This window comes from Mesoplodon mirus (genome assembly GCF_964341445.2).
Source record: "Mesoplodon mirus genome assembly, chromosome: X".
Classification (NCBI taxonomy): domain Eukaryota; kingdom Metazoa; phylum Chordata; class Mammalia; order Artiodactyla; family Ziphiidae; genus Mesoplodon; species Mesoplodon mirus.
The window spans coordinates 14354721-14379641 of NC_138981.1; the positions used below are offsets into that span (position 1 = coordinate 14354721).

Below are 24921 nucleotides of genomic sequence, written 5' to 3' on the forward strand. Positions count from 1 at the left end.
ATAACTGGGGGTTTAAAAACCCATGGCTATGAGCCACAACGATTACAGTTAACAACATCCATCGACAAAGAGACTGTGTTCCTAAAATTTTCAGACTCAATTGGCTATAAACAAAACATTCTGGGGTCAAGACTTCTGCACACTGACAATACTTATCAGGCATCAGCTAGGCCACAAGTGAAGGGAAGTGACTTCTATCAAAGGGACAGGGTAGCAGCTGATTTTGAGATGGCACACCTCGTACATTGTGCTCGGAAAACAAGAAGGCATTGACAGAGGACTAAATTATGCACTGAGAGATGTAGAGGGTTTCTCTGCACTATCATCAACAGTGGTATCGGTCCCTAGTATTTAAAAAGCAAAAAGTATTTTCATACACACAAGCGAAGATGAAGGCTCAACCTAGGAGAATGCATCCAACAAGATCAAAGAAGAACTCCGAGTATGCCGGCAATGTTTTCCTGGCATTAAAAGCATGAGCATTTTCGACATGGCGGATATCTTACCACTTCATATCAAACCTGACTATGTCGAAGTGAGCCATCTGAGTGATCAACAAAGAGCGAATGCACCCCCCCACCCCCCACCCCCGGTCCTTACCGCAGGAAGCATCTAGTTCAACATTCTATGCGTGGTAGGTGCTTAAAACATGCTGGTCGCTGACAGCCCATTTTAGTCAAGAAACCTGCTGATTATATGGAACACTTACTGAGCATACCCAATAAAAGTTTAAGAACACGACTTAAGTTCTAATAAATGTAGTATGAACACAACTTAAAATAGTTCACAGAGTTGCTGTACTTCCCTAAAGAAAACTTGTAAACATCTGGTGAATGTCTAATCAATGGTAGAACATTTAAAACTGGCCAAAAAATGCCCAGAAAACGTTTGGCCCTTCAGCACCCAAAGCTCCCAAAATATAACGTTAAAACATCTCTGCTAGAGGGATTTCAGTAGTCTGAAAAATTGCATACCTGAGTGGCTTCAATGTTCTCTCCCAAATTTTAAATAAGTGCAAGGAGTTTCTACACTCAGGAATTGCATAAGTGTTTATCTTTCCTCAAAATAAAACACGGAATGATAAAGAGGTAGCATAACTTACTATTAACTTTAAAAAGAAAAAAAGCAAGGTTATTTTCAATAGTCTTAATAGAACTATTACAAGTGTTTAAAATCTCACAATCCAGGCTTTCTTCTACCTGGTTTTAGATACCTCATTGTTCTCGTCCACCTTTTTCCTGTAAGGATACTGATGAGTCCAGGCACCCTTTGGCCCTGTGGCATCTACTGCAACATCGATGATAGAATCTGGAGTCACCCATCTCAGGAAAATGAGGAAGAACAAGTTGAATACAGCCAACAAAGCAAAAATGCAGCCTGTCAAGTGGCCACACTGAGAGATGAGTCTGTCCAGTCGTTTGTCCATCGGTAACATAGCTTCTGCCGCCACTTGGTCATACACCTGGCGGGAGAGAGCCGAGAATGAGCACCGGGAGCCACAGTAAACAACGACCTGCACAGACCAGGAGTGCATTAGAGATGTTAACAGAAGGCGCGCACATTTCACTGCTGTTACAGAAATGATGTGATGAATGAAACTGATTACACTACGTATTGCCATTTGAGTCAACACTTATGGAGTGCCTATTCTGGACAGAACACTGGGGTATGTATACCGTGTGGTACAAAGATGAATCTACCACGGCTCCTGTCCCCTAGGGGATCCCCACCAATATTTAACCAACTATGAGAATTCCAAAGTCCTGAGATGCTGGAGCGGCTTTTCGGGCCACCTGTCGAGGCCATATTTACTTCAGCAGTGACTCCCCAAGCAGGGAAGAAGGACTGGCCCTTTAAGATTCCTTGACTCAACTACCATCAGAGAGTTACAATCTAGTGTGCTTCTGGGTACAGAGAGGCTCCTCTTTCCACAGCCAAGTGACACCGTGTTGCTGAGCACAGATGGGGAGAATATACAGAGACATTTCACGGATTCCAAGTAAAAGGAGCAGAAAGAGATGGGGGAAATTTTGGTAGATGGTATAGGTCAAACAGTGGCAAACAAAATAAAGTTTATTGCTGAGCATTGGTAGTAGGTGGCTTGCTTTCTGAAAGTATTGCTAAGCACTAAACTCTGAAATATTAAAGAAAAAAACAAAGCCCCTTGAATATACTTATTTCAAACACAAAATGGGCCGGCATTCATGTTTTTTAACTGCATTTGGGCATTACCTGTGGTCATTCTCATGTTATCAGACCTGTAAACCATCTCCTTTTGAACTCAAGAAAGTTCTGACGTGCAGAGCAAGTTCTAAAGGTCAACGGCCTCTGAAAGGTCCGGGCTGTTTTCATCGAGCTCCTCTAGCCCGAGGACATTTGGAATACACTGTAGTCAGAATTATATCGAGCGTTATGCTGAGACTGGAGAATTATAAATGAAAAAGTATGTTTCCAGCATGAATGCTGATTCCATTTCTTGATCAATTTTTCTAAATAGCAGTTAAATTAAGGAGTTGAAAGGGATCAAACATCCTGTGTGGAACAGGTAGAATTAAAAGAGCAACTACAAACTCACCCGTGTGTCCACCTTTATTTCTAAGTCAGTTAATTTATGATCTCAAGTGACAAAATAACAATTTGCTACTATGGAGAGAATGACAGGGAGGAAAATCCATTAGGGACAAGGATTAACGTTTTTTTGGGAATGTATACTATAAATTGCCAGAGTGTAAAACTGCAAACAATACAGACGTCCTACTATTACTTTAAGCCTAACTAAAAGAAAATTTGTGGTTTTTTAAAAAAACCTAATGCGCTCCTTTAACACAAGCTGACAAACTGTCACCGTAGTTCTTTGCCCCAAACTTATTATCTACAACAGCGCAAACTTCTGAGATTTACATGACGTTGATCAAGAAGGTAAAGGCACAATTACAGAGATGTGGTCCTAAATCAGGGTGGGTTTCACTGAAAAAACCTGCCGAACCAAATATCCCTGCCCACCATTCCCATACCCCCTCTGCTCCTAAAGGGTCACTTTAGAATCCAGCAGTGGGCACAGAAGATGAACCGGACAGAGCCCGAAAAGGCTCCCGGGGCGATTCTGCCACGCGCTCCCAGCAGGTAATCAGTGCTGCGCCCCAACTTCCAAAGGAAAACAAGGAAATGTACTTACTTCATACGGGTGGTGCAACTGCAAAACTTCCAGAAAGTGGCTACCTCAGAGCTAGTTCAGTCAAAACTGTTTGTTAATTGAAACTTATGTTTCAATGCAAACTGTGTATGACGATTTTTAGAGATAAAAAGAGTTTTGTTGCACTTCCATTCAAATCGGGGCTCACCTTACGTATGGGAATTTACAATTTAAACCGAGTAAGAAAGCCTTTCTGCTTACTCGGCTCCATCTTGCTCTCTACTTTGGGCTAGAAACTAGTTGCTCCACTGAATACAATGAGAGTATAAAGCACTACCTTCTCCACGCTCCCAACTGACTGTCTTTCTGGGTCACAATTTCTAAGAAGCACAGCGTTTCCATCCAGCTTGCTATGTGATAATAAGAGGCAGGAGGGAGACGAAGTCATGAGAGGTACTTAAACAAAGGGCACAACTGAGTAGAATAAATGAAGTCCTGACCTCGAAATAAGGAAGCATTTCCCACAACTGTACTCTCCCACTTAAGGGCATTAACCTATATCCTGCACCTGTCCTTTTACCAATTTTCTACTGCTGCTTTTTATTTGTGATCCTATTTCCAACATCTGTCACGTGCTTTTTGAATTCTAACTTACTATGTTCTCAATCAGCCCAAAGATGCAAAAATCCCTCTCCTGTAGAAAAATCACAGCAGCTAGCAAAAGTGACACGGGAGTTTTAGGAAGTAGCCTGGATTAAATATTTGTAACTTATAAGTTGCCACAATCGGGCTAAGCAAAACCATATATTTTCTAATAGACCTATATGCTTTAGAATTATAAAGAGCCTCAAGAAAATGTCTAAGAGTAGATCTTAATATTAGTTTTGCCTCTAATTGTTGTGACTTCTAGAAAATTTTGTAACTCCTGCATGCCCAGTTTAATGAAAGGTCTAGATACTGCATTACTGCTATTTTCAGATGTCAAATGCAATGATTTGACTACAAACTTAGCCTAACATATACCAGAAGTAATACAGAATTCACTTCATTTGGAAGAGACTTCATAAACTTAAGCAATAGAGCAGAAATGGTAAACCTATATAAAAGAAGCAAGTGTGGGCTTCCCTGGTGGCGCAGTGGTTGAGAGTCCGCCTGCCGATGCAGGGGACACGGGTTCGTGCCCCGGTCTGGGAAGATCCCACGTGCCGCGGAGCGGCTGGGCCCGTGAGCCATGGCCGCTGAGCCTGCGCGTCGGGAGCCTGTGCTCCGCAACGGGAGAGGCCACAACAGTGAGAGGCCCGCGTACCGCAAAAAGAAAAAAAAAAAAAAAAAAAGAAGCAAGTGTGTACGTGAAACATCAAGTAAGAATTCAAGACACAATCTTCAAATACCCTTCTCTTAGCATGTGACATACTTTTTCAGTTCTCTCCGCAACATTCCTCCAGGTGTAGAAAGCCTTTACGATGTTGTGGATATTTTCTGGAGACGGCAATGCTCCTGACTTCAGTTGGGAAACAGCTTTTTCCAATCCCTCACACAAAGATTTTACAGAAGGCTCACATAAAATGATAAGATTTTCTGGAAGTACTTCAGGAATTCCACCAACCCTGGTACTTACAACCTTAAAAAGAAAAAAAGAACATGTGATCCTCCATAATTCATCTCTCAGGAAAACAGACAATACCAATTTAAAAAATATTACAGACTGCATCTGATTATTTTTCAAAATACAAATACAGAAACCCCAACAATGTAATAAGCCCTCAAAGCTTTTTACCTGTAAACCACAACTGGCTGCTTCCACAATTGCCATGCAGAATGCTTCAGTAAGGGAAGTATTAAGAAAAATATGTCCTTGAACTAAGACATTTCTGACTTCTTTGTGTTCTAAGGCTCCCAAGAGACGCACTCTGATTTTTGAAACGAGAGAAAAAAGAGGGGAGTAAAAATCATGCTACAAAAGAAATACCATTTATAAGCCAAGTGTGCTACTCATATTATACTTAGATTCTTACTGCTTCTAATGTTTTCCATCTCAAAAGATTAATATCACCCAACTCTGATCTAAAAGAAAGTCATATAAAGCTGTTTGGTTAAAGCTTGTACAGCTAACATATTTCTAACTTTTGTCACACAGATCAGATTTCATCTTCTCCAAAATCAGTCTGCATTCAATGAAAATGTTAATACACTTTGATGAGTAAATGTTAAAGTGTCGTTTCTAAACAGGAAAATGTCCCTTTTAAATTGATGCTTCACATGCACACAGCTCACGTTAACTAAGTTACCGAGGAAGAGAAATGTTCAAATCTGTACGTGCAGAGCAATTTACATGACTTGGGCCGTGCTATTTAAATCACAACTCAGTATGGCTTGAGAATCTGCAAACATTTCCGATCAAATAGTTGTTTTTTTGTGCATTCTCGGGTGCCCCAACCAGTGCCCCCTAAAGTCAAATAATGTTGGGCTAACAGAAAAAATAAAATTATTAATTCCTTAAGTAGGGTTCCCCATTTTATATCATTTTTCTTAAATAGGCCTTGCATTACATTTTTATATCAAGTACATGTAGGAGAAGCAGCCCACTTAATGCAGGCATGTAGCCGAAACCAATTTTAGGTAACTGATATTTTCTCACCCAAGACAATATGGAATCCATCAATACCTGTCATGGAGATGGTATCTTTCCCGTATTTCTTCCAAAATGACTCTCTTTGGTCCCTCTCCTCCAATTATGAAATTTAAATTGCGATATTTCTGACAGAGTTCAGGTATTATACCACTAAGCAAATCGGTCCCTGAAAACATCAAGTTGAATGTTTGAGTTATCAATAATTAACCTTAAAAAAAATTTTATCAGAACTTCTGAGAATCCACTCACTTTGAAAAGTAATATTAGCTATGCCTCCCTTACTTAAGTAGAGAAACAAATTCTCTTAAACCCTTCCTGGAATGGTGGAATCGTTCACAAACTGCCAGGGGTCCCCCAAGAGTTCTTGAGGATATATACACTGACACCCATGGGTAACTTCCACACACCCAGTTCGTGGACTATTCTGTTTCGTTTCAACATTGTGTTCTAGGTTATTCACCTGTGTTTACACAACACCTACTGCTAAAAAATGGCATTTGAGGTAGCTTACATTTCAGTTAAAATTTTCTGCAGAGCAGGAGAGTTGACTGGAGATCTGGGTCTTGACCCAGATCTTTTTACGAGCAAACTCTTTGATAATGGGAATTTCCTGATAAGAGAAAATGAACAGACCGATGTACCTGAAGTCCAAGGTCTCTTTCACCTATAAAATTCTACCAGCGTTTGATTCTACTTCCTACTATAGGAAAGGGCTCAGCAGCAAAATATGACTGCTGCTTCCGTTTTGTTGAGAATGCAGTTTGTACAGAGGATTTTGCAGCGAACACTAGGGTATTAGCAAAATTTGTAATAGTCCATCCAAATCTGCTACAGCCCACTTGCCCAGAATGACAGTGAATGAAGGTGGCAGGACTTCCACTGCCAGATCATTACAGTCTGCAGAACAAAAGGGTGCATCTTGGTCCTTTTTTTTCTTTTTAATGAAATTTTCTTATAATATGTAAATACAACCTTAGGTAATATAAAGCAGCAAAATAAATCATGCCCTACTAGTCTGAAAGTAGCAATCCAAAGTGACAGTCGTGTTGATGTTTAAGAATTTAGCTCATTAACAAGTACAAATCATACACATTCAAAAGTAAATGTAAAATAAGCCAGTTAAAGAAATGCATACACATACATACACAAGAACTGCACTTCTTCTATCAATCTTCCCAAATACAGGCAGATCAATTATTAAAAAGATGGCAGGAGAAATAATATATATAGGGTCATTTTTATTAAATAATTCAAAGTAGGATTTATTACGTAAACTCTGCTAGTATTTTCAAAATATGATTGCATTAGCAAACATAAATTCACATGTGGCTTTTCTGAATTATGAAAGCTTCTCATTAAAATCTTACCTATCTTTGTTTCAAGTTTATTACCAAGTCCATCAACTGGATTTTTAGATAAACCAGGTGTCTTAATGACTTTTAACAAGTAACCGCCTACAATTCTTTCCTTCCCCTCCCTCCTTGCCCTCTCTCCCTTCTAATACAAAGGTTAAGAATCCATACTTTAAATGAAAAAAACCAAAACCCCACATATAGAGCAATAATCATAATTAGTAACAATCGCTACAATTACTGAGGGCTTACTATACCAGGCGATGGGCTTTCAATGCATTGTTGTTTAATTCTGACAAGTACATTAAAAGAAACGGAACCGATTAATATTATCAATGATCTATATTATTATTCTAAGAATAAAGGTTTTTTCTCCCCATAATAAGAAATGTTCTGGTGCCTCTAACAAGAGTCTAACACAATGAAACGTACCAAAGGACTTTCAATTGCCATATTCTCACAAAATGGACAAGAAAAACTCTGATTTGAAGTGCTTCTAAAGCACAGTCTAATAGAATCTTCTGAATCTATACCTAGGATAATGGTGGCTGGGCTGAGGGTGGAGGGAACAGGAGACCTTAACTCAAGAAGAGCTCAACTCAGGCTTGTCGTCTCTGTTACTTACTGCGTAACCTGGGTGAGTTACTTACCCCCTCTGAGACTCAGTTTGTCTGTTACATGCAGGTAACATCTACCCTACAGTTGCTGGGAGGGTCAAGTGAGGTACTGTACCATGTACAGGCTTTTATCAACTGCAGAATATACATGTAAGTCATCATTAGCACTAGAGCAAGAAGTGGGGCATGTCTGCACATGCACGTGAGCGCTGCTAAACCCTGCCTGAGAGCAAAGCGGGCTCAATGGAAGGGGGAAGAGGCCAGCGATCCTGGGTAATATGACTTTTGATTTATTCTCTCTTACTTAATACGTTCCAGTGGCCTTTGATATCTGGTCCAAATGAACACCTCCTAAAGAAATTAATGTATTAATAATTAATGGACCATTAATACAACTACTCACTTTTGGGCTACAGATGTGGCCATTCCTTCTCAGAATGTTACTTTTTGCACAGTGCCTGACATACAGAAAGGGTTTGATAAATATTTGTTAAATGACTGAATTGAGAACAGGAAAGTTGTACCTTCACTCTTTGGTGGTTAGCTCAGCTGGTTAAAATACCATAGTTAGTGAAGTAAAGGTAACAGGTTCAATCTTTGAACAGGTAAGTTAATTTCGCTCGGATCCTTGACCATGTATGCATCATATGCTTTCTCAGCTAGCTATCTCACAAAGGTATATTATTTGGTGAACAAACAAAATAGGCACATTTCTTAAGTTACAACAAACACATTATCAATATCCCAAGAGGGATTCAGAACACAGAATGCTGCTCCATTCACATCTTCTTCAAGTAAAGAATGGAAGCATTTCATTGCCGTCACCCCCAAAAATGCAGTTCAGTAGAAGTTTTCTCACCAACCTCCGCTTAGTGGATCACCGCATGGACCAAGGCTCTCCATTCCAAAGGTAAACCATCCTGACCAAGGCCCACACGTGGATTTCAGGCCACTCCCTAGTGCACTGGGACACTGCTGGTCCCACCGCTGAGCTTCATGCTGACCAAGAATCAGCTGCATTTGTCCACAAATCTGTCTGATGCCTATTTTATTATACTTGTTACAGTATTTAAATAGCACATAAATGGACAAAATGAGTTTCTGTGAAACTAAGCTGAACGGTTTAAAAAATTCAATAAAGACACAGTAAAAAAAAAAACCTTGTCAGATCAGGGGATATCCTGAACCACTGTATAAGATCAAAAACAAATGAAAAATCCAGAAGTACATAACTTCATATGCCCTTAGGTTCTCACCACATTTAAGAGACCCAAACTGGCAACTGTAAGTTATGCTTTTTAAAGGTGATTGTGCAAGAAAGATGATGCAGCTCAAATCAGTGGACCAGTACTCTTAAGCCTGCAGGCCTAAATCAAATTATTGGTGATTCAGTGCATGGTAATAATATTTTGAGTAAATTAAAATATTTTAAAGGGGGAGTTTACATATTATCTTTTTAACAATTCCCCACTTTTAGTGACAATTTTGATTGCTGGACAGGTTTTCAAATACCATCCAGAAAACCATTTGTTTTGAATAACTGGACTGCTTCAGACTTTTAGTCAGCAAGGCTCCACAAATTGTACTGTGGCGTCCATGACGCGCTGCCGAAGCACTAAAACAATCCTCCTTGTGCACAGCAGACACGTACCGAGTACAAACTGGGCTAAGTACTGTACAGGAACCATCACTGAACCTCACAAGATTACCACTGCTGCCCAAATCACACAAAAGAAAAAGCTGAGACTCGGAGATGTCAAGTAGCTTGTCTTCGATCACACAGGAGGATGGAGCCAGGATCAGACTCTGGGCCATCTGACCCCCCTTTAGCACTTACGTGCCAATTCATTATTAATGTCTTATCTACGATTAAAGGAAAGAAGCAAGCTACAAAACAGTAATGTGCAGAACAAGCTCCCTGACTTTGAGTGTATGCATAAAAATGACAGAAAAGCTGTAAGTCAAACGTTCATTAGGGTCATCCCTCAATACTACAGTTACAGCTGATCTTAGTTTTCACCCTTGTGATTTTCTTAGTTTTCAAAATATCTGCAATGAAAAGAAAGGGTTATGTGATGGTCTGGGCCCTGTACTTCCTACTGCATGTGTACGGAAACTTTTTAAAGACCTGACCTATTAAATAACATCAGGTTGCTGTTTTTCCTTTTAAGTAGCTATGAAAACACCGGGGGCGGGGGGGGGGCTGGGGCTGGGAATAGCATTTACCACTGTTCCAGAAATTTCTTCTTTAAGATGTATAAAACATTAGTAGACCGTTCTTTGCTATATTTCACGAAGTTGTTATAAAACCATAAAACAAACCAAAAAGCCCAACAATCATTATAACACAAATATTCAACAGCTTTGTACAAGGACGAGGCGGCTGTGCAGTGCGCTTGTAGCTATCATTTACCTTTTCTGTAAACAAGTCTGCTGACAACAACAATAGTTATTACACTATCATGCCTTCTAAATGGGTCTGGAGTGAAGTCGGTAGGATCTACGGCATTAGGGATGACGGACACTATTTCAGGATTCAGTGCTGCTCTTAGCACAGTGTTTTCCTTACTAGTGTAAGAGACACAAATTATGTGGTTTGTGTCGCAAAGAGACACAGTTAGAAGCTTGTTTGTAAGCACCGAGCTGACATCGGCAAATCCAAAAAGGGAATGGTCCGTGAAGACTGTCTGGAGGCCCATTGTCTTGGCGTGGAAGAGGGCATCATGGGCCATGGTAGAAAAGGAACTATGTGAATGGATTATCGTGACTCTCTCCCGAACAAATATGTACCTGAGCAATGGCAGACTGTGAAAGAGGGTCGTGGCTGTAGACTGGTTGTACATGACTTTCAGAGGCAAGTAATAGACTTTGAGGCCATTAGTGAGGTAACGGATGCCTTTGCGATCTCCATAAGCATGGGTGACAACTATGACCTTGTGCCCTCTTTCAATCAGGCACTGAGAGAGCTGGTAAATGTGGCCTTCCACGCCTCCCATATTTGGGTAGAAAAAGTCCGACACCATGCATATATTATGGGTACAGGTTCTACACGTGGAAAGACGTCCAGGGCTGACATGGGAGAGTGAAGCTGAGGGACGCTGGCCATGCCCACCTTCTCCTCTACAGGCCATGCTGAGATGGTTTAGGCATTAGTCCTTAGAGCAACCCAGTTAAGATATGTGTCCTCTAGTACCTGAAAGAGAGAGTAAACAGGATCTAAGCTCAGAGACAAAATACATTCCACACTCCAAATCCAGACATAAATATTCTTTTAATGTTAATCTGTCAGCTTTTCCCCTAGAAATAAAACAAAGCATAGGATGAATTCATGCATTTGACAGCATTTACTTGCTTAGCACTTACTGTGTGTCATACAACAAAACTAGACTCTGCAATGTCCTTATATCTTAATTTTGCTCTAAAACTACCATTACACATAATCTTAAATAATGTTTGTTACACCAAAGCATAGAATACTTTGCCATGTTAACAAACCAGTTCATTCAAATAATAAAACATACGGCTCTTTACAGAAAAGGTTTGCTAACCCCACTTTAGAGCTTAGCCATTGACTCAATGAATCTCATCAAGTTCGCTAGTATTAAGTCTGTGGTTTACACTAAAATATACCTGGAGTTAGAACTGTCTTTTGAGAGCAGCTTTTTAAAGTGTCACCTGTAGCACATGCCACATACCTTATTTTCTCCTTCCTTGTTCAAGAATGGCAATAATCAAACCGTTCCCCTCATTTTCTTAAACTTTCAGTTATGTATATCTTCCCTCCATGAGTGTCCCTCCCTTCAGTTTGAAATCGAAAGATAAAAACTAAACTAGAGACGGGCTGGATCTGGAGCCATTTTATACCTCTAAAGTAGAAAATGTTCAGCTCAGAGGTCCCCGAGATCATCAGCGCAAAAATCATCAACTCAATATTCAGTATGATTACAGATTCTTAGACATTTAAAGCTAAAGAGAATCTTGGAAAGTGAGTGAAACTCCTTCTCAGCTTTACAAATGAGATTTCCATGCCTCCAGAAACTCAATTATACAATGGGAAGACATCCTAAAGGTCTGAGTTTGATTTCACCGCAAACTCAGAAAATGCGAAGTAACAGCTTGTGCAAAGTCTGTTCCCTCCAACCAAGTCATGTTTATTTTAAATATTGTCTCAGAAATACTCAATGAGTGTTTGTTGAGCTGAATTGGCTAACTACAATTCAATATTACCAAATCATAAGATTCTTCAAGTCTGTACTTTTAAGTGGCTTCACTAACGTTTTCTTACTGTGGTTTCTCACCTAAACCCGAATTTCCAGTTCCATTCAATTTTATAAGATGAATGATAACGAAAACAGTGAGTAAAGCACCAAATGAAATCATTTAAAGTTGTCATTAACCTGCAATGTCCTGTGAGAAATGTGCCTATCACGGTTATCACGCCTAACACTTTGATGGGGTAAAAGCTCAACAAAGGGCACAATCACAGACTCTTAAAATTTTAAAGTTGAAGGAAGGCTTGGAGATCTAGTGAATATACCTCTCTTATTTTACGAATGAGAAGCCAGACAAGTTGAGCGATCGGTCCAAGGTCCCCACCCAGCCACTTAAGTGGCAAATGCGAGACGGCCGTAAAGTCTACGGCCACGGTCAACAAGTTCCTAGACAGTTATTATCAGCAGAGACTCAAGAGAAGCCTTAGGGTGACCCGGCGGGGGCTTGGGGTCAAGAGGACGGTGCTTCCACCCACCCGCCGAGCGCCGGTCCAGCTTCACTCGCTGCGGGGTCGCTAGGGAGCACCAGGGCCAAGGAAGGGATGACCCCGCTCAGTCAGCGACCCCGGCACAGTCAGGCGGGGTCTCTCTAGGCCCAAAGGGAGGAAAACGGCCAAAGAGTGAGCAGGAGGTCGAGGCCGGGAGTCCCAGAGCCGTTCGCCCCGCCCGCCTTAGCCGACGCGGAACCGGCTACAGCTCGGCCGCCTCAGCGCACCCTCAGCCCCACTCGACTCCGGAGACCCTCGACCCCGACCTCCGAGCCTCAAGCCGGGTCGGCTTCGCCCCCTCCATCTTCGGCCACGCTCCCCTGAGGGCAGCTCAGTCCCACCTGGAAGCGGCACGGAGTACCGGCGCGGGAAGCTCAGACACGCACTTACCAGCGAGTCCCATGGCCGCCAGTGTCCGGACCTCCCGCGGCTGCAGCCGGAGTCCCGCCCCACTGCCCCGAAGCACCAATCAGGGGCGTCCGCGCCCGAGCGCCGCGCCCCCGGAACAGCCAATCACAAAGAGGCGCTGGGGTCACATGCAGGAGCGACGCTCAGTCCCCACCCTTCAGCGCGGGGTGTAACGTCAGCGGGCGTCTGCACAGTTGCCACTATGTTCCGGAAGACTTGTTTTCTCTGTATTGAAAGCACTAATCCTAGGTTTAACCTTTTATATGAATTCTTAATATTGAGATTCTCTAAAAATCGGCATTGGTCTCTTGTTACACAAGCAGCCCACCAGGACCCTTCGACGGGGTAAAACCAGTACTCCCAGCGTGCCTCGCAGCGACCCTTTGGCGCTCCTGGGAGTTGTAGTCCCGTGGCCTTCGGAGGCGAATCCGAACTTAGAAAACTCACTCCCAGGATGCACCGCCCTTCTAAACGCGGGTCTTGCGGACCGTCGGGTGGGTTCGCGCCTTGGTTGTCTAGGTACAGCGTCTCTTTTCTGGAAGTCTGTTCTCTCTGGCTTCCAACTGGAGAGACTTTTGGCTGGGAAGGCTACAGAAAGCTGGGGTCGTGGTGGCGTTTTGTTTGTTATTTATTATCTGTGCCACAGCAGACCCACCAGTTTCTTACCACTCTGGTAGGATTGCCTGATGTAGTAAATAAAATACACAAATAAAAAGTCAAGTCAAAGTTTTTAGTAATTTGAATTTCAAATAAACAAATATTTTTAAATATAAGTATGTCCCAAATATTGGGGTCTTTACTAAAAAATTATTCGTTATCTGAAATTCAGATTTAACTGGGTATGTTTCATTCTACCTGGCAACCCTCCACTCTGGAGGAAAAAAAACTGAGGTCTGACCTGAAATATCAACTCCCATTCAAACTGGTTCAGCTGGCTATGGTGGTGCTTGGCCAAGAGGCTAATGAATCACTGTAAGTGGTCTGATGGTCATCCACCCCTCACAGTGGGTACACAGGGTTCCCCAGCGGAGCAAATGCCTTCCTGAGCACCATCACCACCATCGTTACCAGCACCCATTTTAAGCTTGCAGAAAGCCTGTTCATCCCTGAAGATTTCGGCTCCTTTCTGATGCCCTACCCAAACTTCTGGAGAGAATTAAATCCTCCCTCTTTTGTATTTTGACAGCACTTTGGCCATATGCTGGTATAGCGTTTATCAGGTGATATTCAATTTGTTTGCCTGTTCCCCCTCACACCCCCTCCCCCGCCTTCTTCCTCAACCTGATCCTTGGAGACTTGTGTCTTCTTGGGATCTCACGTGGACTGCTTTCTGAAAATTGGCATTTGTATTTGCTTGTTAAATGTCTGCCTTCCCAGCCAGGGAGTAAACAGAAGCAGGGTCTGTTCCTGGTACTAGACACTGAATACGTTTTAGCTGTATTAATGAATTTCTTTATTCTATGCCTGCACAATCCCTGACACGTATACCCAATAAAATGTATTGAAAAAATGTCAAGGGGTGCGCCTTATAAAAATTACAGTGCACTGCTATATAATTCAAAGAGCACTTTGGGGCTTCCCTGGTGGCGCAGTGGTTAAGAATCTGCCTGCCAATGCAGGGAACATGGGTTCGAGCCCTGGTCTGGGAAGATCCCACATGCCGCAGAGCAGCTAAGCCTGTGCGCCACAACTACTGAGCCTGCGCTCTAGAGCCCGTGAGCCACAACTACTGAGCCCATGTGCCACAACTACTGAAACCTGAGTGCCTAGAGCCTGTGCTCCACAACAAGAGAAGCCACCGCAATGAGAAGCCTGCGCACCGCAACGAAGAGGAGCCCCCGCTTGCTGCAACTACAGGAAGCCCATGCACAGCAACGAAGACCCAACGCAGCCAAAGATAAATAAATTAATAAATTTAAAAAATATATATATTTTTAAAAAAGAGCACTTTGGCTGTAGAATTCAAAGTGTATTAATGAGCTAACTTTAATGAGTAAGGCTCAAGTGGGAATAGATACTCTGCCCTGTGTTAATATTGAAGCATCAGAGAATAAAAGTGATGAAGACTCAAGGATATTTATTCAAGCTAAATAATTTGCAGTTGGTTTCACAGATAATACCAACACTACCAGGTGGTGCAGCATTGCTTTGGTCTCTTCATCTCTGCAATACGTATTAAGACAATAACTACTGTGCAGAAATCCTGGAAGGTATTGTATAAGTGAGGGTTAAGACTCATTTACTGAACTCCTGGCTTGCCACTGCCATAGTTCTGATCACAATACACGTTTGAAATTCTACCGTGAATCTTCCAAGATCCTGATGCCAATACTCCTTCAAAAAATGTATGAGCTATTTTCAAAAGAGAATAAATATTTTCTATCTTCATCATCAAACATTTCCTGAGTGCCTAGTCTATAAAAGGCTTTGTGGGGAATACAGGGAGTATTAAACATAGTGTGTTTTAAAAGCTTTTCATCTTTTTTTTTTTTTTTTCCGTACGCGGGCCTCTCAGTGTTGTGGCCTCTCCCGTTGCGGAGCACAGGCTCCGGATGCGCAGGCTCAGCGGCCATGGCTCACGGGCCCAGCCGCTCCGCGGCATATGGGATCCTCCCAGACCGGGGCACGAACCCGTATCCCCTGCATCGGCAGGCGGACTCTCAACCACTGCGCCACCAGGGAGGCCCAAAGCTTTTCATCTTTTCTAGCTTTTATATACCTTTTACCAATGGTAAAAAGCAATCTACTTTTCTTGAAAGGTTCTTTGTATTTTAAATACTGTAGAATAGGCTGACCTTTATAAATAGGTATTAATAAAGGCACCCTGTTGCCGAGCCTCTGGGGTGGAGGGGTTGACAAACCTACAGGCTCTTCCAACAAAGTCTATGGTTCCAACAAAGTCTGGAAACATTGAACATTCATCATGTTCGTCTCTGATCTAGGCACTGAACATTAAAAGGCAAATAAATCATGATTCTGTACATGGCTCACCATCTCACATGGGTATGAGACTCCACTTTTTTTTTTTTTTTTTTTTTTTTTGCAGTATGTGGGCTTCTTCCGTCACGGAGCACAGGCTCCGGACACGCGGGCCCAGCCGCTCCGCAGCACGTGGGATCCTCCCAGACCAGGGCACGAACCCGTGTCCCCTGCATCGGCAGGCGGACTCTCAACCACTGCGCCACCAGGGAAGCCCGAGACTCCACTTTTAGTCAGTTAAACCTTAAGGTCACGATTTAAGGCTATTTTCTAAACGTCAACAAGAAAGTTGTAGCAGCAGGATGAAGCTATAAATCTGGGGATAATTCTAATTATAGTGTGCTGCCTAAATGTATGGCATCAGGGTATGTCTTTAGAGAATTTTCTTATAAACCACTAAAGTTAGACTAAAATACTTACACGCAGTGCCTTCTGATTGCACTTAATAGACTCTGAGGGCAATCAGTACCAGTGGTAGTATAAAATGACCTATAAATTGAGAAGGTATAAAATAAAAGTAGATATCACCTTCCCTTGAAATTCAACTCTTTGCAAATTCATACGTAAATTAGCTCTTGGATAATTTTGGAGTGGGAAGGCAATGAATTTTTATGGAGAGCCCACTATCTATATATATAAGGCATAAGGCAGGGAAAAACTGGCATGAGCTTTACCAGCAAGGAAACAAGGCAAAGTTAAGGCATATGTAAATATCTATGATAAAAGGTAGGAAGCGATAAATGCCACAAAAGAAATACAAGAAAAATACTGGGAGTTCAGAGGGAAGGAGTATTTCTGGCTGCCAGCATTTAGCTCATGGAAGTAAAGAGTGCTCATGCAACTGCTGGGAGCAAGATTATTCCAAGAACAACGTGACCAGGGTACAGAGCTGGATGCTGACTGTCCAGTGAATGCTGTTGTGCAATTTCACAGTGGGAGAGAAGGGGAAGGGTTCAGATAGGAGAAGGGTGGTATTTCCAGGGAAGGTTGGAGTAAACTGATAGATGATCTTACTACGGAAAATGGATTTGATGCTGAGCCAGACTTCCAGCCAAGATGACATTTTCAATTAATATTTTGAGATTCCTCTCTTCTCATTGTGCCTCAAAAAGAAAAACAAGAGACATAAATGAGAAAATTCATGTTATAGCTGGGATTAAAAGAAGATCCTAAATATTTCCATGTATCAGAAACAGAACCAAAGTGCAAAATGGTGATCAGAACCAAGCCACGTAGGTCCTGTACTCTGTATGTGGAAGCAGGAAGACACTGACGAGGGTTCAGCTCTTGTAAAACAATAGAGACTAACAGGTCTCCATGTGTGGCTAGAGACAGGAACCAACCCTGTGGGAGACTGTTACATGGTGGCCTTCAGTGAACCATTTTCCTATGTTCACACCCTTGTCTAATCCCTTCCCACATCAACTCTAGGCTTGGCCATGTGACTCACTTGGCCAATGGGACATCGGTAAATGAGATGCAGCAGAAGCTTAATATGTGCTTATGCACTGAGGCATGTCCTGTTGGAAGCTCTCCTTTTGAAAGCCAGTGGCTATGCTGTGAAGAAACTCAGGCAAGATACTGAATGATGAAAAGCCACCTGGAGAGAAGCCCTGGAGAATAAGAGTTCACCTTGGGCATGCCAGTGGCAGATGAGTTCCCATTCACTGGTCACAGAATCAATACTTCACTATTAACTAAATAATCATTTATTAGGCACCCACTGCATGCAAGACATTGTTCCCACACTGAGGATTATGAGTAAATTAGACAAAGTCCAGCTCTTGTTGAGCAAATGACCAAATCCGTTAAGCTCACAATTTTCACCCAACTCTTTCTTTCCTTAAAAGTCTTAAAATGGATTATTTGTGTCATCTCCTTTATCAAGTATCTCAGGCAGTATTTTAATCTCATCCAACTCTGACCATTATGCGATCCAATCTGTTTCCACCTCCAAAGGGTCTCCCACCACACTGCTGTAGTCACAGATTTATGATCCACGCTGTCCTATTAATGCATTTGCTGGCCTTGTGGCTTAGATAATCAGGGACATCATGCATCGCTGGCATTTATTGTGTTTGCTTTAAGCTCTCGGGGCTTTCTCACATATTTTTATTTTGCAACACAATTTTGTGGGTTGAAAAATTGCAGCTCACGTTCCAAAGCTATTAGTATGACAAATATTCATGTACGATGACCAGTGAACTCTAATAAGGCAATAGGCCAGTTCCGCCACCTCCACCCTAAGGACCATCCCAGCCGAGACCTAGCCTCAGGGATCCAAGTCCAAGTCTCTTGGTGGTTAGTGATGGTTGGGGAGAAAGCAGGGGGACAGGTTTTGGAAGTGTAAAGCCAGATCTCATATATTTTGTCCAGAATTCCCTATAACATCTCCATCTAAATGGCAATTAGGGAGCCAGAGCCACTAACCAAAATATGGTTTGAGTTGGTTTTAGGGCAGATCCAGGAATCCAGTATAAGCCAAGAATTGTGCTCACAGTCATGCTTCTCTTTTGGCGGATAATCCCTTTAATATGTAAAGTACATTGTATTTTTCCAATTGTTTTCATTTATGGAGTGAAATTAACTCTGAGATACAGGGAGATGAGATTATCACTCATGCATTTAGCAGGAGGGGAAGCTAAGGCACCATGAGGTGGCTTGGCCTCATAATGCAATTAAGTGGCAGAGCCTGTCCTTCAACTCAAGTCTTTTCTCCTTGTCTGGGATTCGACCTCTCTTTTTAACCAGTCAAGATGAGCAAAGTGACTCTAATTGAGCAGAGTCCCTTGGACCGTCTGCTGCCCCAGCTCTCAAGGGAATTTAACCAAATACTACTGAGGAGGAGAGAGTGGTAGAAACTGAATGGAGAGAGCGAGAAGCTGAATGCTAATACATTTAAGAAACTAAGTTACCTGTGAGCCCTTTCAGAAGCCTGAGAATCAAACAGTACAACTAGAAGAAAGAAGGCCCACTGACATGAAGGTCATAAAGTGAGGACAGAAGGGACAGTGACAGGACAGGAGTGATTGGGCCAACACCAGTAAATGATGAGGCCATGGTAATGGCTGCACTGTGGGGACTGGTCCCAGGCAAGGTCAAGATCAGCTGTGTCCCCAGGGTAGGGGCTGAGAGCTAAGGCCAGGAAGGAAGCAGAGGGCCCAGAGCCACAGGCTCTGAGAGAACTTGAGCAAAGGAGGGGAGAACACGGGAACTGCTTAGGAGCCCTGAGAGAGAAAGGGCGGGGATTTGAGACAGGATCCAAGCATTCTACCATTCGGCTCCAGGAGAAACAATACAGTTTTTTGCTATGTTTATCATTCTTTATCTCCTTATTATTGTACTGCTCCACATGGTCTGGCCTGAGAAACTTGGGTTGCACAAGTTTGATCAGGACACAGTTCCAATCGTAAAGAGGTCACAGAGTAGTGGGGAGATAACATGAACATAACTATTTACAAAAGTGTGCAATAAATGTAATAGATTATGTGTGTATCTATCATCTATCTATCTACCTACCTACCTACATATCTATGCAAGATGCTTGGGAGAGCATCAATTTTTAAGTTATTTGCTAAGTAACTTAGTTCTGCTAGAGCTGCTAAATTCCCTCTGTTTTACCAAACTTTTCAGTAAATCTACACCATCAACAAGTTATTTGTGGGAGTATTTGAGCAAAAAAGCAAAGGAAAAAGGCTTGTGCTCCCTTCCTGGGTAGCTGTGGAAAAGAGAGATGAATCATGTGGCCCTGAGAACTGAGATGTGAATGAGACTGATAGTTGAATAAGTTAAGTGCAGAAACGTGGAACTGGAGGTGGCCGGAAGAAATATACACCCGCAAAGACGTCAGGGGCACCAGTGGGCTCTCCTCCATCAAGTCAAGTTCAACTGGGGGTCAAGTCAAGGTAAACTGAATCTCAAAGGAAAGACTGATGTCCAGCTGATTTGGGGGTCACACTTATTAAACCTCGTTTAGAACCTTAAACCTTCTGAGAGCTATTCTTTCGGTTTCCCAAAAGTGGAGTCTAGTTTTATTGTGTTCTTGTCTCTCCCACACCTCCCACTTCTGAATTCCTTTCTCTCTGTAAAATATTTTTTTCTTTAGCATAAAATTTAGAGCGGTAGCATATTAAATAACACATGAAATTCTCTGGCTTGAATAATGTGTTTATTTTCTTTAAATACACTTAAATATGAAACAACAGGCAGTAGTTTGGTAAACTCAAAACTACAAGCTGGACAGTAATCGGATAATCAGTGCTGATCATACAAATCAAAATCGGCATAAGAAAGAATCAGAATAATTCACAAGAGAGTTGCAATTAGCAAAGGACTCGAAGACTATGCAAATTGCCTCATCTGCTCTGAGTAATTAATCACATGGTACCTGTCATTCCATGATGATCAAACCTTTTTCACTCTCCATTCCTTGGTGTGCAGAGCATCTTCAGTTAGAAGACACCTGTCAGAGAGCCAGGGAATCCTCACCTGGTGTTTAATGGAAGGTCCATCTGGATTCACCATAGTACTATGTAAAACGGATTTTTTTCTAACAACTGGAACAGTGACAGCAACTTGGCAAAGCAGCATGCTGTTTAAAACGACAGGGATGGGGAACTGGGGATCAAGGCTGAATCAAGGATTTGCTCAATCGTGGAGCCCATGGGCGGCCCTTTTCTCCTTTGGAAAGCGGCAATGCTTTGGACATGCTGGTTTTCCATTTGCACAGGTTCTCATGTGAAAGGGGCATCTGTCCTCACAGCTGTTACAAAAGAAAATAAACATGAGAATTCAGAATCAAGGACTAAGTTCCAAGGAAAAACTCTGATCTGATTTGATTACGTTTTCAAAGTAAAATTTCCAGATACATATTTAAAATGTCAATATAAAATCCTGGATGGTTACCCCACATGGTTTCAAAATCTATTAAAGCACAACTGCTAACTTCTAAGCGTTCTATTCATCAGTAAAGTTCTTGCTATATGAATCCAATGACATCCCCTTCCTCAAAGAAAAAAAGCAAACATATGTGGATATATACTGAGAGAGAGATTGAGCTAAAGAGTCAGCTGATCTGAAATAATAATTGTTGAAATTTCATCAACTTTAGTTTTTGCTTAAGATCCATAAGCCAACAATAGCAGGCAGGATTTTCTTGATTTCACAATCAGTCATCACTCTATATACTTATTCCGTAGTTGCCAAACCTCTGTTTTACTATCAAAAAGGGGGCTTGGCATTGAACAATAAAATTGGCTTAATAAGGGATCCCACCAAATCTAAATGGTATTTACATTAAATGTCAATGGGCCAAATTTAGGCAAAAGTGCAAAAAGCCATTCACCTGCAGGTGTCTGGGTGAAATATCTTGTGCTTCTGGCAGCAGCTCTCCAGAGTTTCTCTGCACTCAATGCAACTGCAGTTCTCTGGGTGCTGGATGAGATCTCTGGGACATGGCGTTTTACAGACACACTCGCAACGATCCTCATCAAACTTCATGTGTGGACCGCAGAGAGCCAGCTCCTGGAGATGAGCGTGATCTAAACGGAAAAAGTGTTGGTCAAAAAGTACACCTCACACCTTCCAGGCTATGGGTAGAAACAGTGATGTATTTCCTCACCGCAGATCATAATACTAATATAAAGGATACAGCAATGACAATGAACTTTGATTCCACAGACATCTGTTGGAAAACATGATCAGCTGAGAGAGGAGGGTCTGAGAGGTTTTTGACACACTTAGCTGACCGATATTTCTTCTAGAAAATATACAAAACAACTGGATAACTACTACTCCGTGTCCAATTCTGATCATCGAGTTGAAACTCATTGCAAAAAACAGAGGAGACAGAAACTTTGGAAGAACTTGACAGTGTCACCTCAACATTCTTGAAAGGCTTGGAGGAAAGCTAAGTGTTGAGTTTCTTCCCCAAACCTGCTTCTCTCCCACTTTGCCTCACTTAGTGAACGGTGCCGTCACTCCTGACTCACCCGCCATGTTGAATCTAATTACCATGTCCACCCAGTTCTGCCTCCCTGAATTTGTTCTTTTTCATCATCACTGCCACGGCCTCAATTCAGTCAGTACCTTGTACTTTTGTGTGCAAATGGCACTCACTCACCTCACCACCACAAGTTTTACCCTTTCAATCCATTCTCCACAATATCAAATGCAAATCTAATCATGTCACTCTACTGCTTTATTTTTTAAAATTTATTTATTTTTGGCTGTGTTGGGTCTTTCGTTGCTGCACGCGGGCTTTCTCTAGTTGCTGTGAGGGGGGGCTACTCTTCGTTGCGGAGCGTGGGCTTCTCATTGTGGTGGCTTCTCTTGTTGCGGAGCACGGGCTCTAGGCATGAGGGCTCAATAGTTGTGGCTCGTGGGCTCCAGAGCACAGGCTCAGTAGTTGTGGTCCACGGGCTTAGTTGCTCTGCGGCATGTAGGATCTTCCCGGACCAGGAATCAAACCCGTGTCCCCTGCATTGGCAGGCTGATTCTTAACCACTGCGCCACCAGGGAAGTCCCTGCTCTACTGCTTTAATTACCTTAAAAGGTTCTCTTTTTCCCAATAAGAGTCAATTTCCCCACCAAGACAAAAGAGACCCTCCATGAGCTGGACCCTATTAACCTCCCAGACTCATCTTCTGTCTCTCTCTCATGTATCCTATGCTCCTCCATACCAAATTATAGTACTTTCTGTTCTCGTGACATGTCAGGGTCTCTCAACCCCATGCTTTTCGCCTTGTCGTTCCCTTTGCTAGTCATCCTTTCCCCCTGATACCTTTCCCAACTTCAAATTTAGTTAAGGGCCCTACCCTGTACATATTTCCATTCTGTCCTTTCTGGTACTGCTTACATTTGTCTGTTTATTTCTATGTTTCCTCTGTTAATGAAAAAATCCTAAAGGTTATAGGGATCAGGTCTCATCGTTCTGGCATAAAATAGGCACTTGATAAACATTTGCTGAGTTTATTTGTTGTAATACAAGGGTCCTGAAGCAGGCCGATATATGGAGATTCTGAAGAATCCCATCTAGCATTCCAAGACATTGGGTTAAGGCATATGGTCTTGCCAATATCTGGCCATTAATGATATATCAAAATGGCAATCTCATGTCATCCAACCTCATAGTCTTAACTGCTCTGTGACTGATGATCTTTGAGGGCTCATGTGGAATGGGTATTGAAAGGCTAGATCTGAGGATCCTCCATTCTGAATTGTGTGAAGAGGAAAAAGGTAAGCTTTGTAAGCCATATGCAGATGCCAGGTGTCACTTTGGGGCAAGATGAGACTAGATAGAAGCTCCTAAAAGATTTGCATGGATCACTAGGTGGCAGTAGAGACTCACTTAGAACACTTCAGGCTGTTCCCAACTCCATTCTTGGAGCCGTGGTTTAGGGAAACACCGTCTACCAGGTATTTGCTGAACTTCAGCAAGGTAGTTGGCAGTGGCTGACCTCAATCCTTATAGATAAGTTGAAAGTGACAGAGAATGGACGTAGGAGAGCTGAGTGAAGCGGTAACTGGCTAAGGGTGATATCCGATGTATTGTATATCAATTTCAATCCTAGGGAAGTTGATGATGGGATACCAATGTGTTAGGTCCTCAGCCTTGTTCCATTTATTATTTTAAATCAATAAACTGATGGAATTTTTCCAAGTAAATTCTTGAATTTGTGGGTATCTTGAGGAATTTAAAATCTAGAATCAGGACTCCCTAATTTTTTTTTCTTTTTTTGGTATTCTTAGTTTTCTTGTTTGTCTGTTTGTTTTTTAAAACAGTTTAGAGCAGTGGCCTGAATCTAACAAGATGAAATTAAATTGGACTTGGATTCACTAACTCACATATGCTCATCCAGGGAAGAGAAGTTATTGTAGAAAAGGCAGCTGGCTTAATAGCCACATGTGTGGGAAGAAAAAGTATTTAGTGAACAGTAAGCTCAACATATGTCATCAGTTTGATGAAGCCACTGGAGAAGTGACCATGAACTTGGCCCACATTAACCGAGTTGCAGGAGATGAAAATGAGAAGTGATGGGAAGTGATCCAGGCTACCCCGTGCCTCTCACTTCCATCATTGCCACAACTTCCCAAAAGGTCCCCTTCCTCCTTGCCTGCCCCCGGCCAACCCATCCTCTTGTACGTTGTCACTCGGTTGATTCTGTTAAAATTCTAACTGGTGCTGTCACTGTCCACTTAAACCAGTTGAGTGGTTTCCTTTTGAGTTTAGCATCACATCCAAGCTCTGGGACACGCTTTACAAGGGTCCCCTGTGAACCTCTCCAGCTTCCTCTCTCACATCTACCCAGCCCCCTCCTGTAACGTCCCCACCATGCTGACCGTCTTCCAGCAGCCAGACGCGCTGCGGTCTTTCACTTCCAGCCCTGAGCGCTCATTTTCCCCTGGCTCAGAACACTCCTCTCTTTCTCCACTACTCTTCCTGCCCTCAACACGCATGGGCGCCGGCTAAGTCCCTCCCCAGGAATTACCTTCAGCAGAAAGAAGCTGCCTCACCCAAGGTTATATCCCCTCTCTGAGGCAGCCCTTATCCAGTGACGAGTCCATAGGACCCTGCCCCTTTGCCTCAATTTGAGGCATCCCCCCACGGGCTGTCCCAGTTTCAGCTCCCCACAGGCTTGGCTAACGCCTCTCAGCAACTGCAACACGGTTCAACTTCTCCCTCTGCCCAGTCCTGCCCCCGACCCATCACCTTTGAAAGCAGTCCTGCATGTAAACCTCCAAAGTACAAATCTCTCTCCCAGGAGCTGTGTACCAGGGAAAGCTTGATTAGAACAGCCTTTAAGTTCTATATATACAGCTTTCCACAATAACTTTCTTTTTAAAAATTTTTTTATTGGAGAATAGTTGATTTACAATGTTGTGTTAGTTTCAGGTGTATGGCAAAGTGAATCAGTTATACCTATATCTACTCTTCTTTAGATTCTTTTCCCATATAGGCCATTACAGAGTACTGAGTAGAGTTCCCTGTGCTGTACAGCAGGTCCTTATCAGTTACCTATTTTATGTACAATACTGTGTAT

General features: G+C 42.4%; 2 protein-coding genes across 6 annotated transcripts in view; both read right to left on the reverse strand.

Moving 5' to 3' along the window:
• Positions 1-597: 597 nt before the first annotated feature.
• Positions 598-12921, reverse strand: PIGA (phosphatidylinositol glycan anchor biosynthesis class A). Of its 3 annotated transcripts, none has more exons than XM_082609522.1 (6): positions 12884-12921; positions 10847-10927; positions 5799-5931; positions 4911-5043; positions 4548-4754; positions 598-1462 (listed from the first exon to the last, which is right to left on the reverse strand). In XM_082609522.1, exons 2-6 carry the CDS (start codon positions 10863-10865, stop codon positions 1196-1198), a joined length of 759 nt encoding a protein of 252 aa, XP_082465648.1. In that variant the 5' UTR covers positions 10866-10927; positions 12884-12921; the 3' UTR covers positions 598-1195. The 3 variants fall into 3 exon arrangements, with proteins under 3 accessions (XP_082465648.1, XP_082465646.1, XP_082465647.1); XM_082609520.1 differs by having other exon boundaries at positions 10148-10927; XM_082609521.1 differs by lacking the exon at positions 12884-12921 and adding an exon at positions 12482-12546 and having other exon boundaries at positions 10148-10927.
• Positions 12922-20052: 7131 nt separating this feature from the next.
• The window catches only part of VEGFD (vascular endothelial growth factor D), a 38614-nt gene continuing 33745 nt past the window's right edge, over positions 20053-24921 (reverse strand). For all 3 annotated transcript variants that reach the window (XM_082609618.1, XM_082609617.1, XM_082609616.1), the window contains exons 6-7: positions 21225-21420; positions 20053-20642 (exon numbers count right to left, since the gene is read on the reverse strand). In XM_082609618.1, coding sequence (XP_082465744.1) covers positions 20528-20642; positions 21225-21420 — 311 coding nt within the window. In that variant the 3' untranslated portion in view covers positions 20053-20527. The remainder of the gene's footprint in view (positions 20643-21224; positions 21421-24921) is intronic.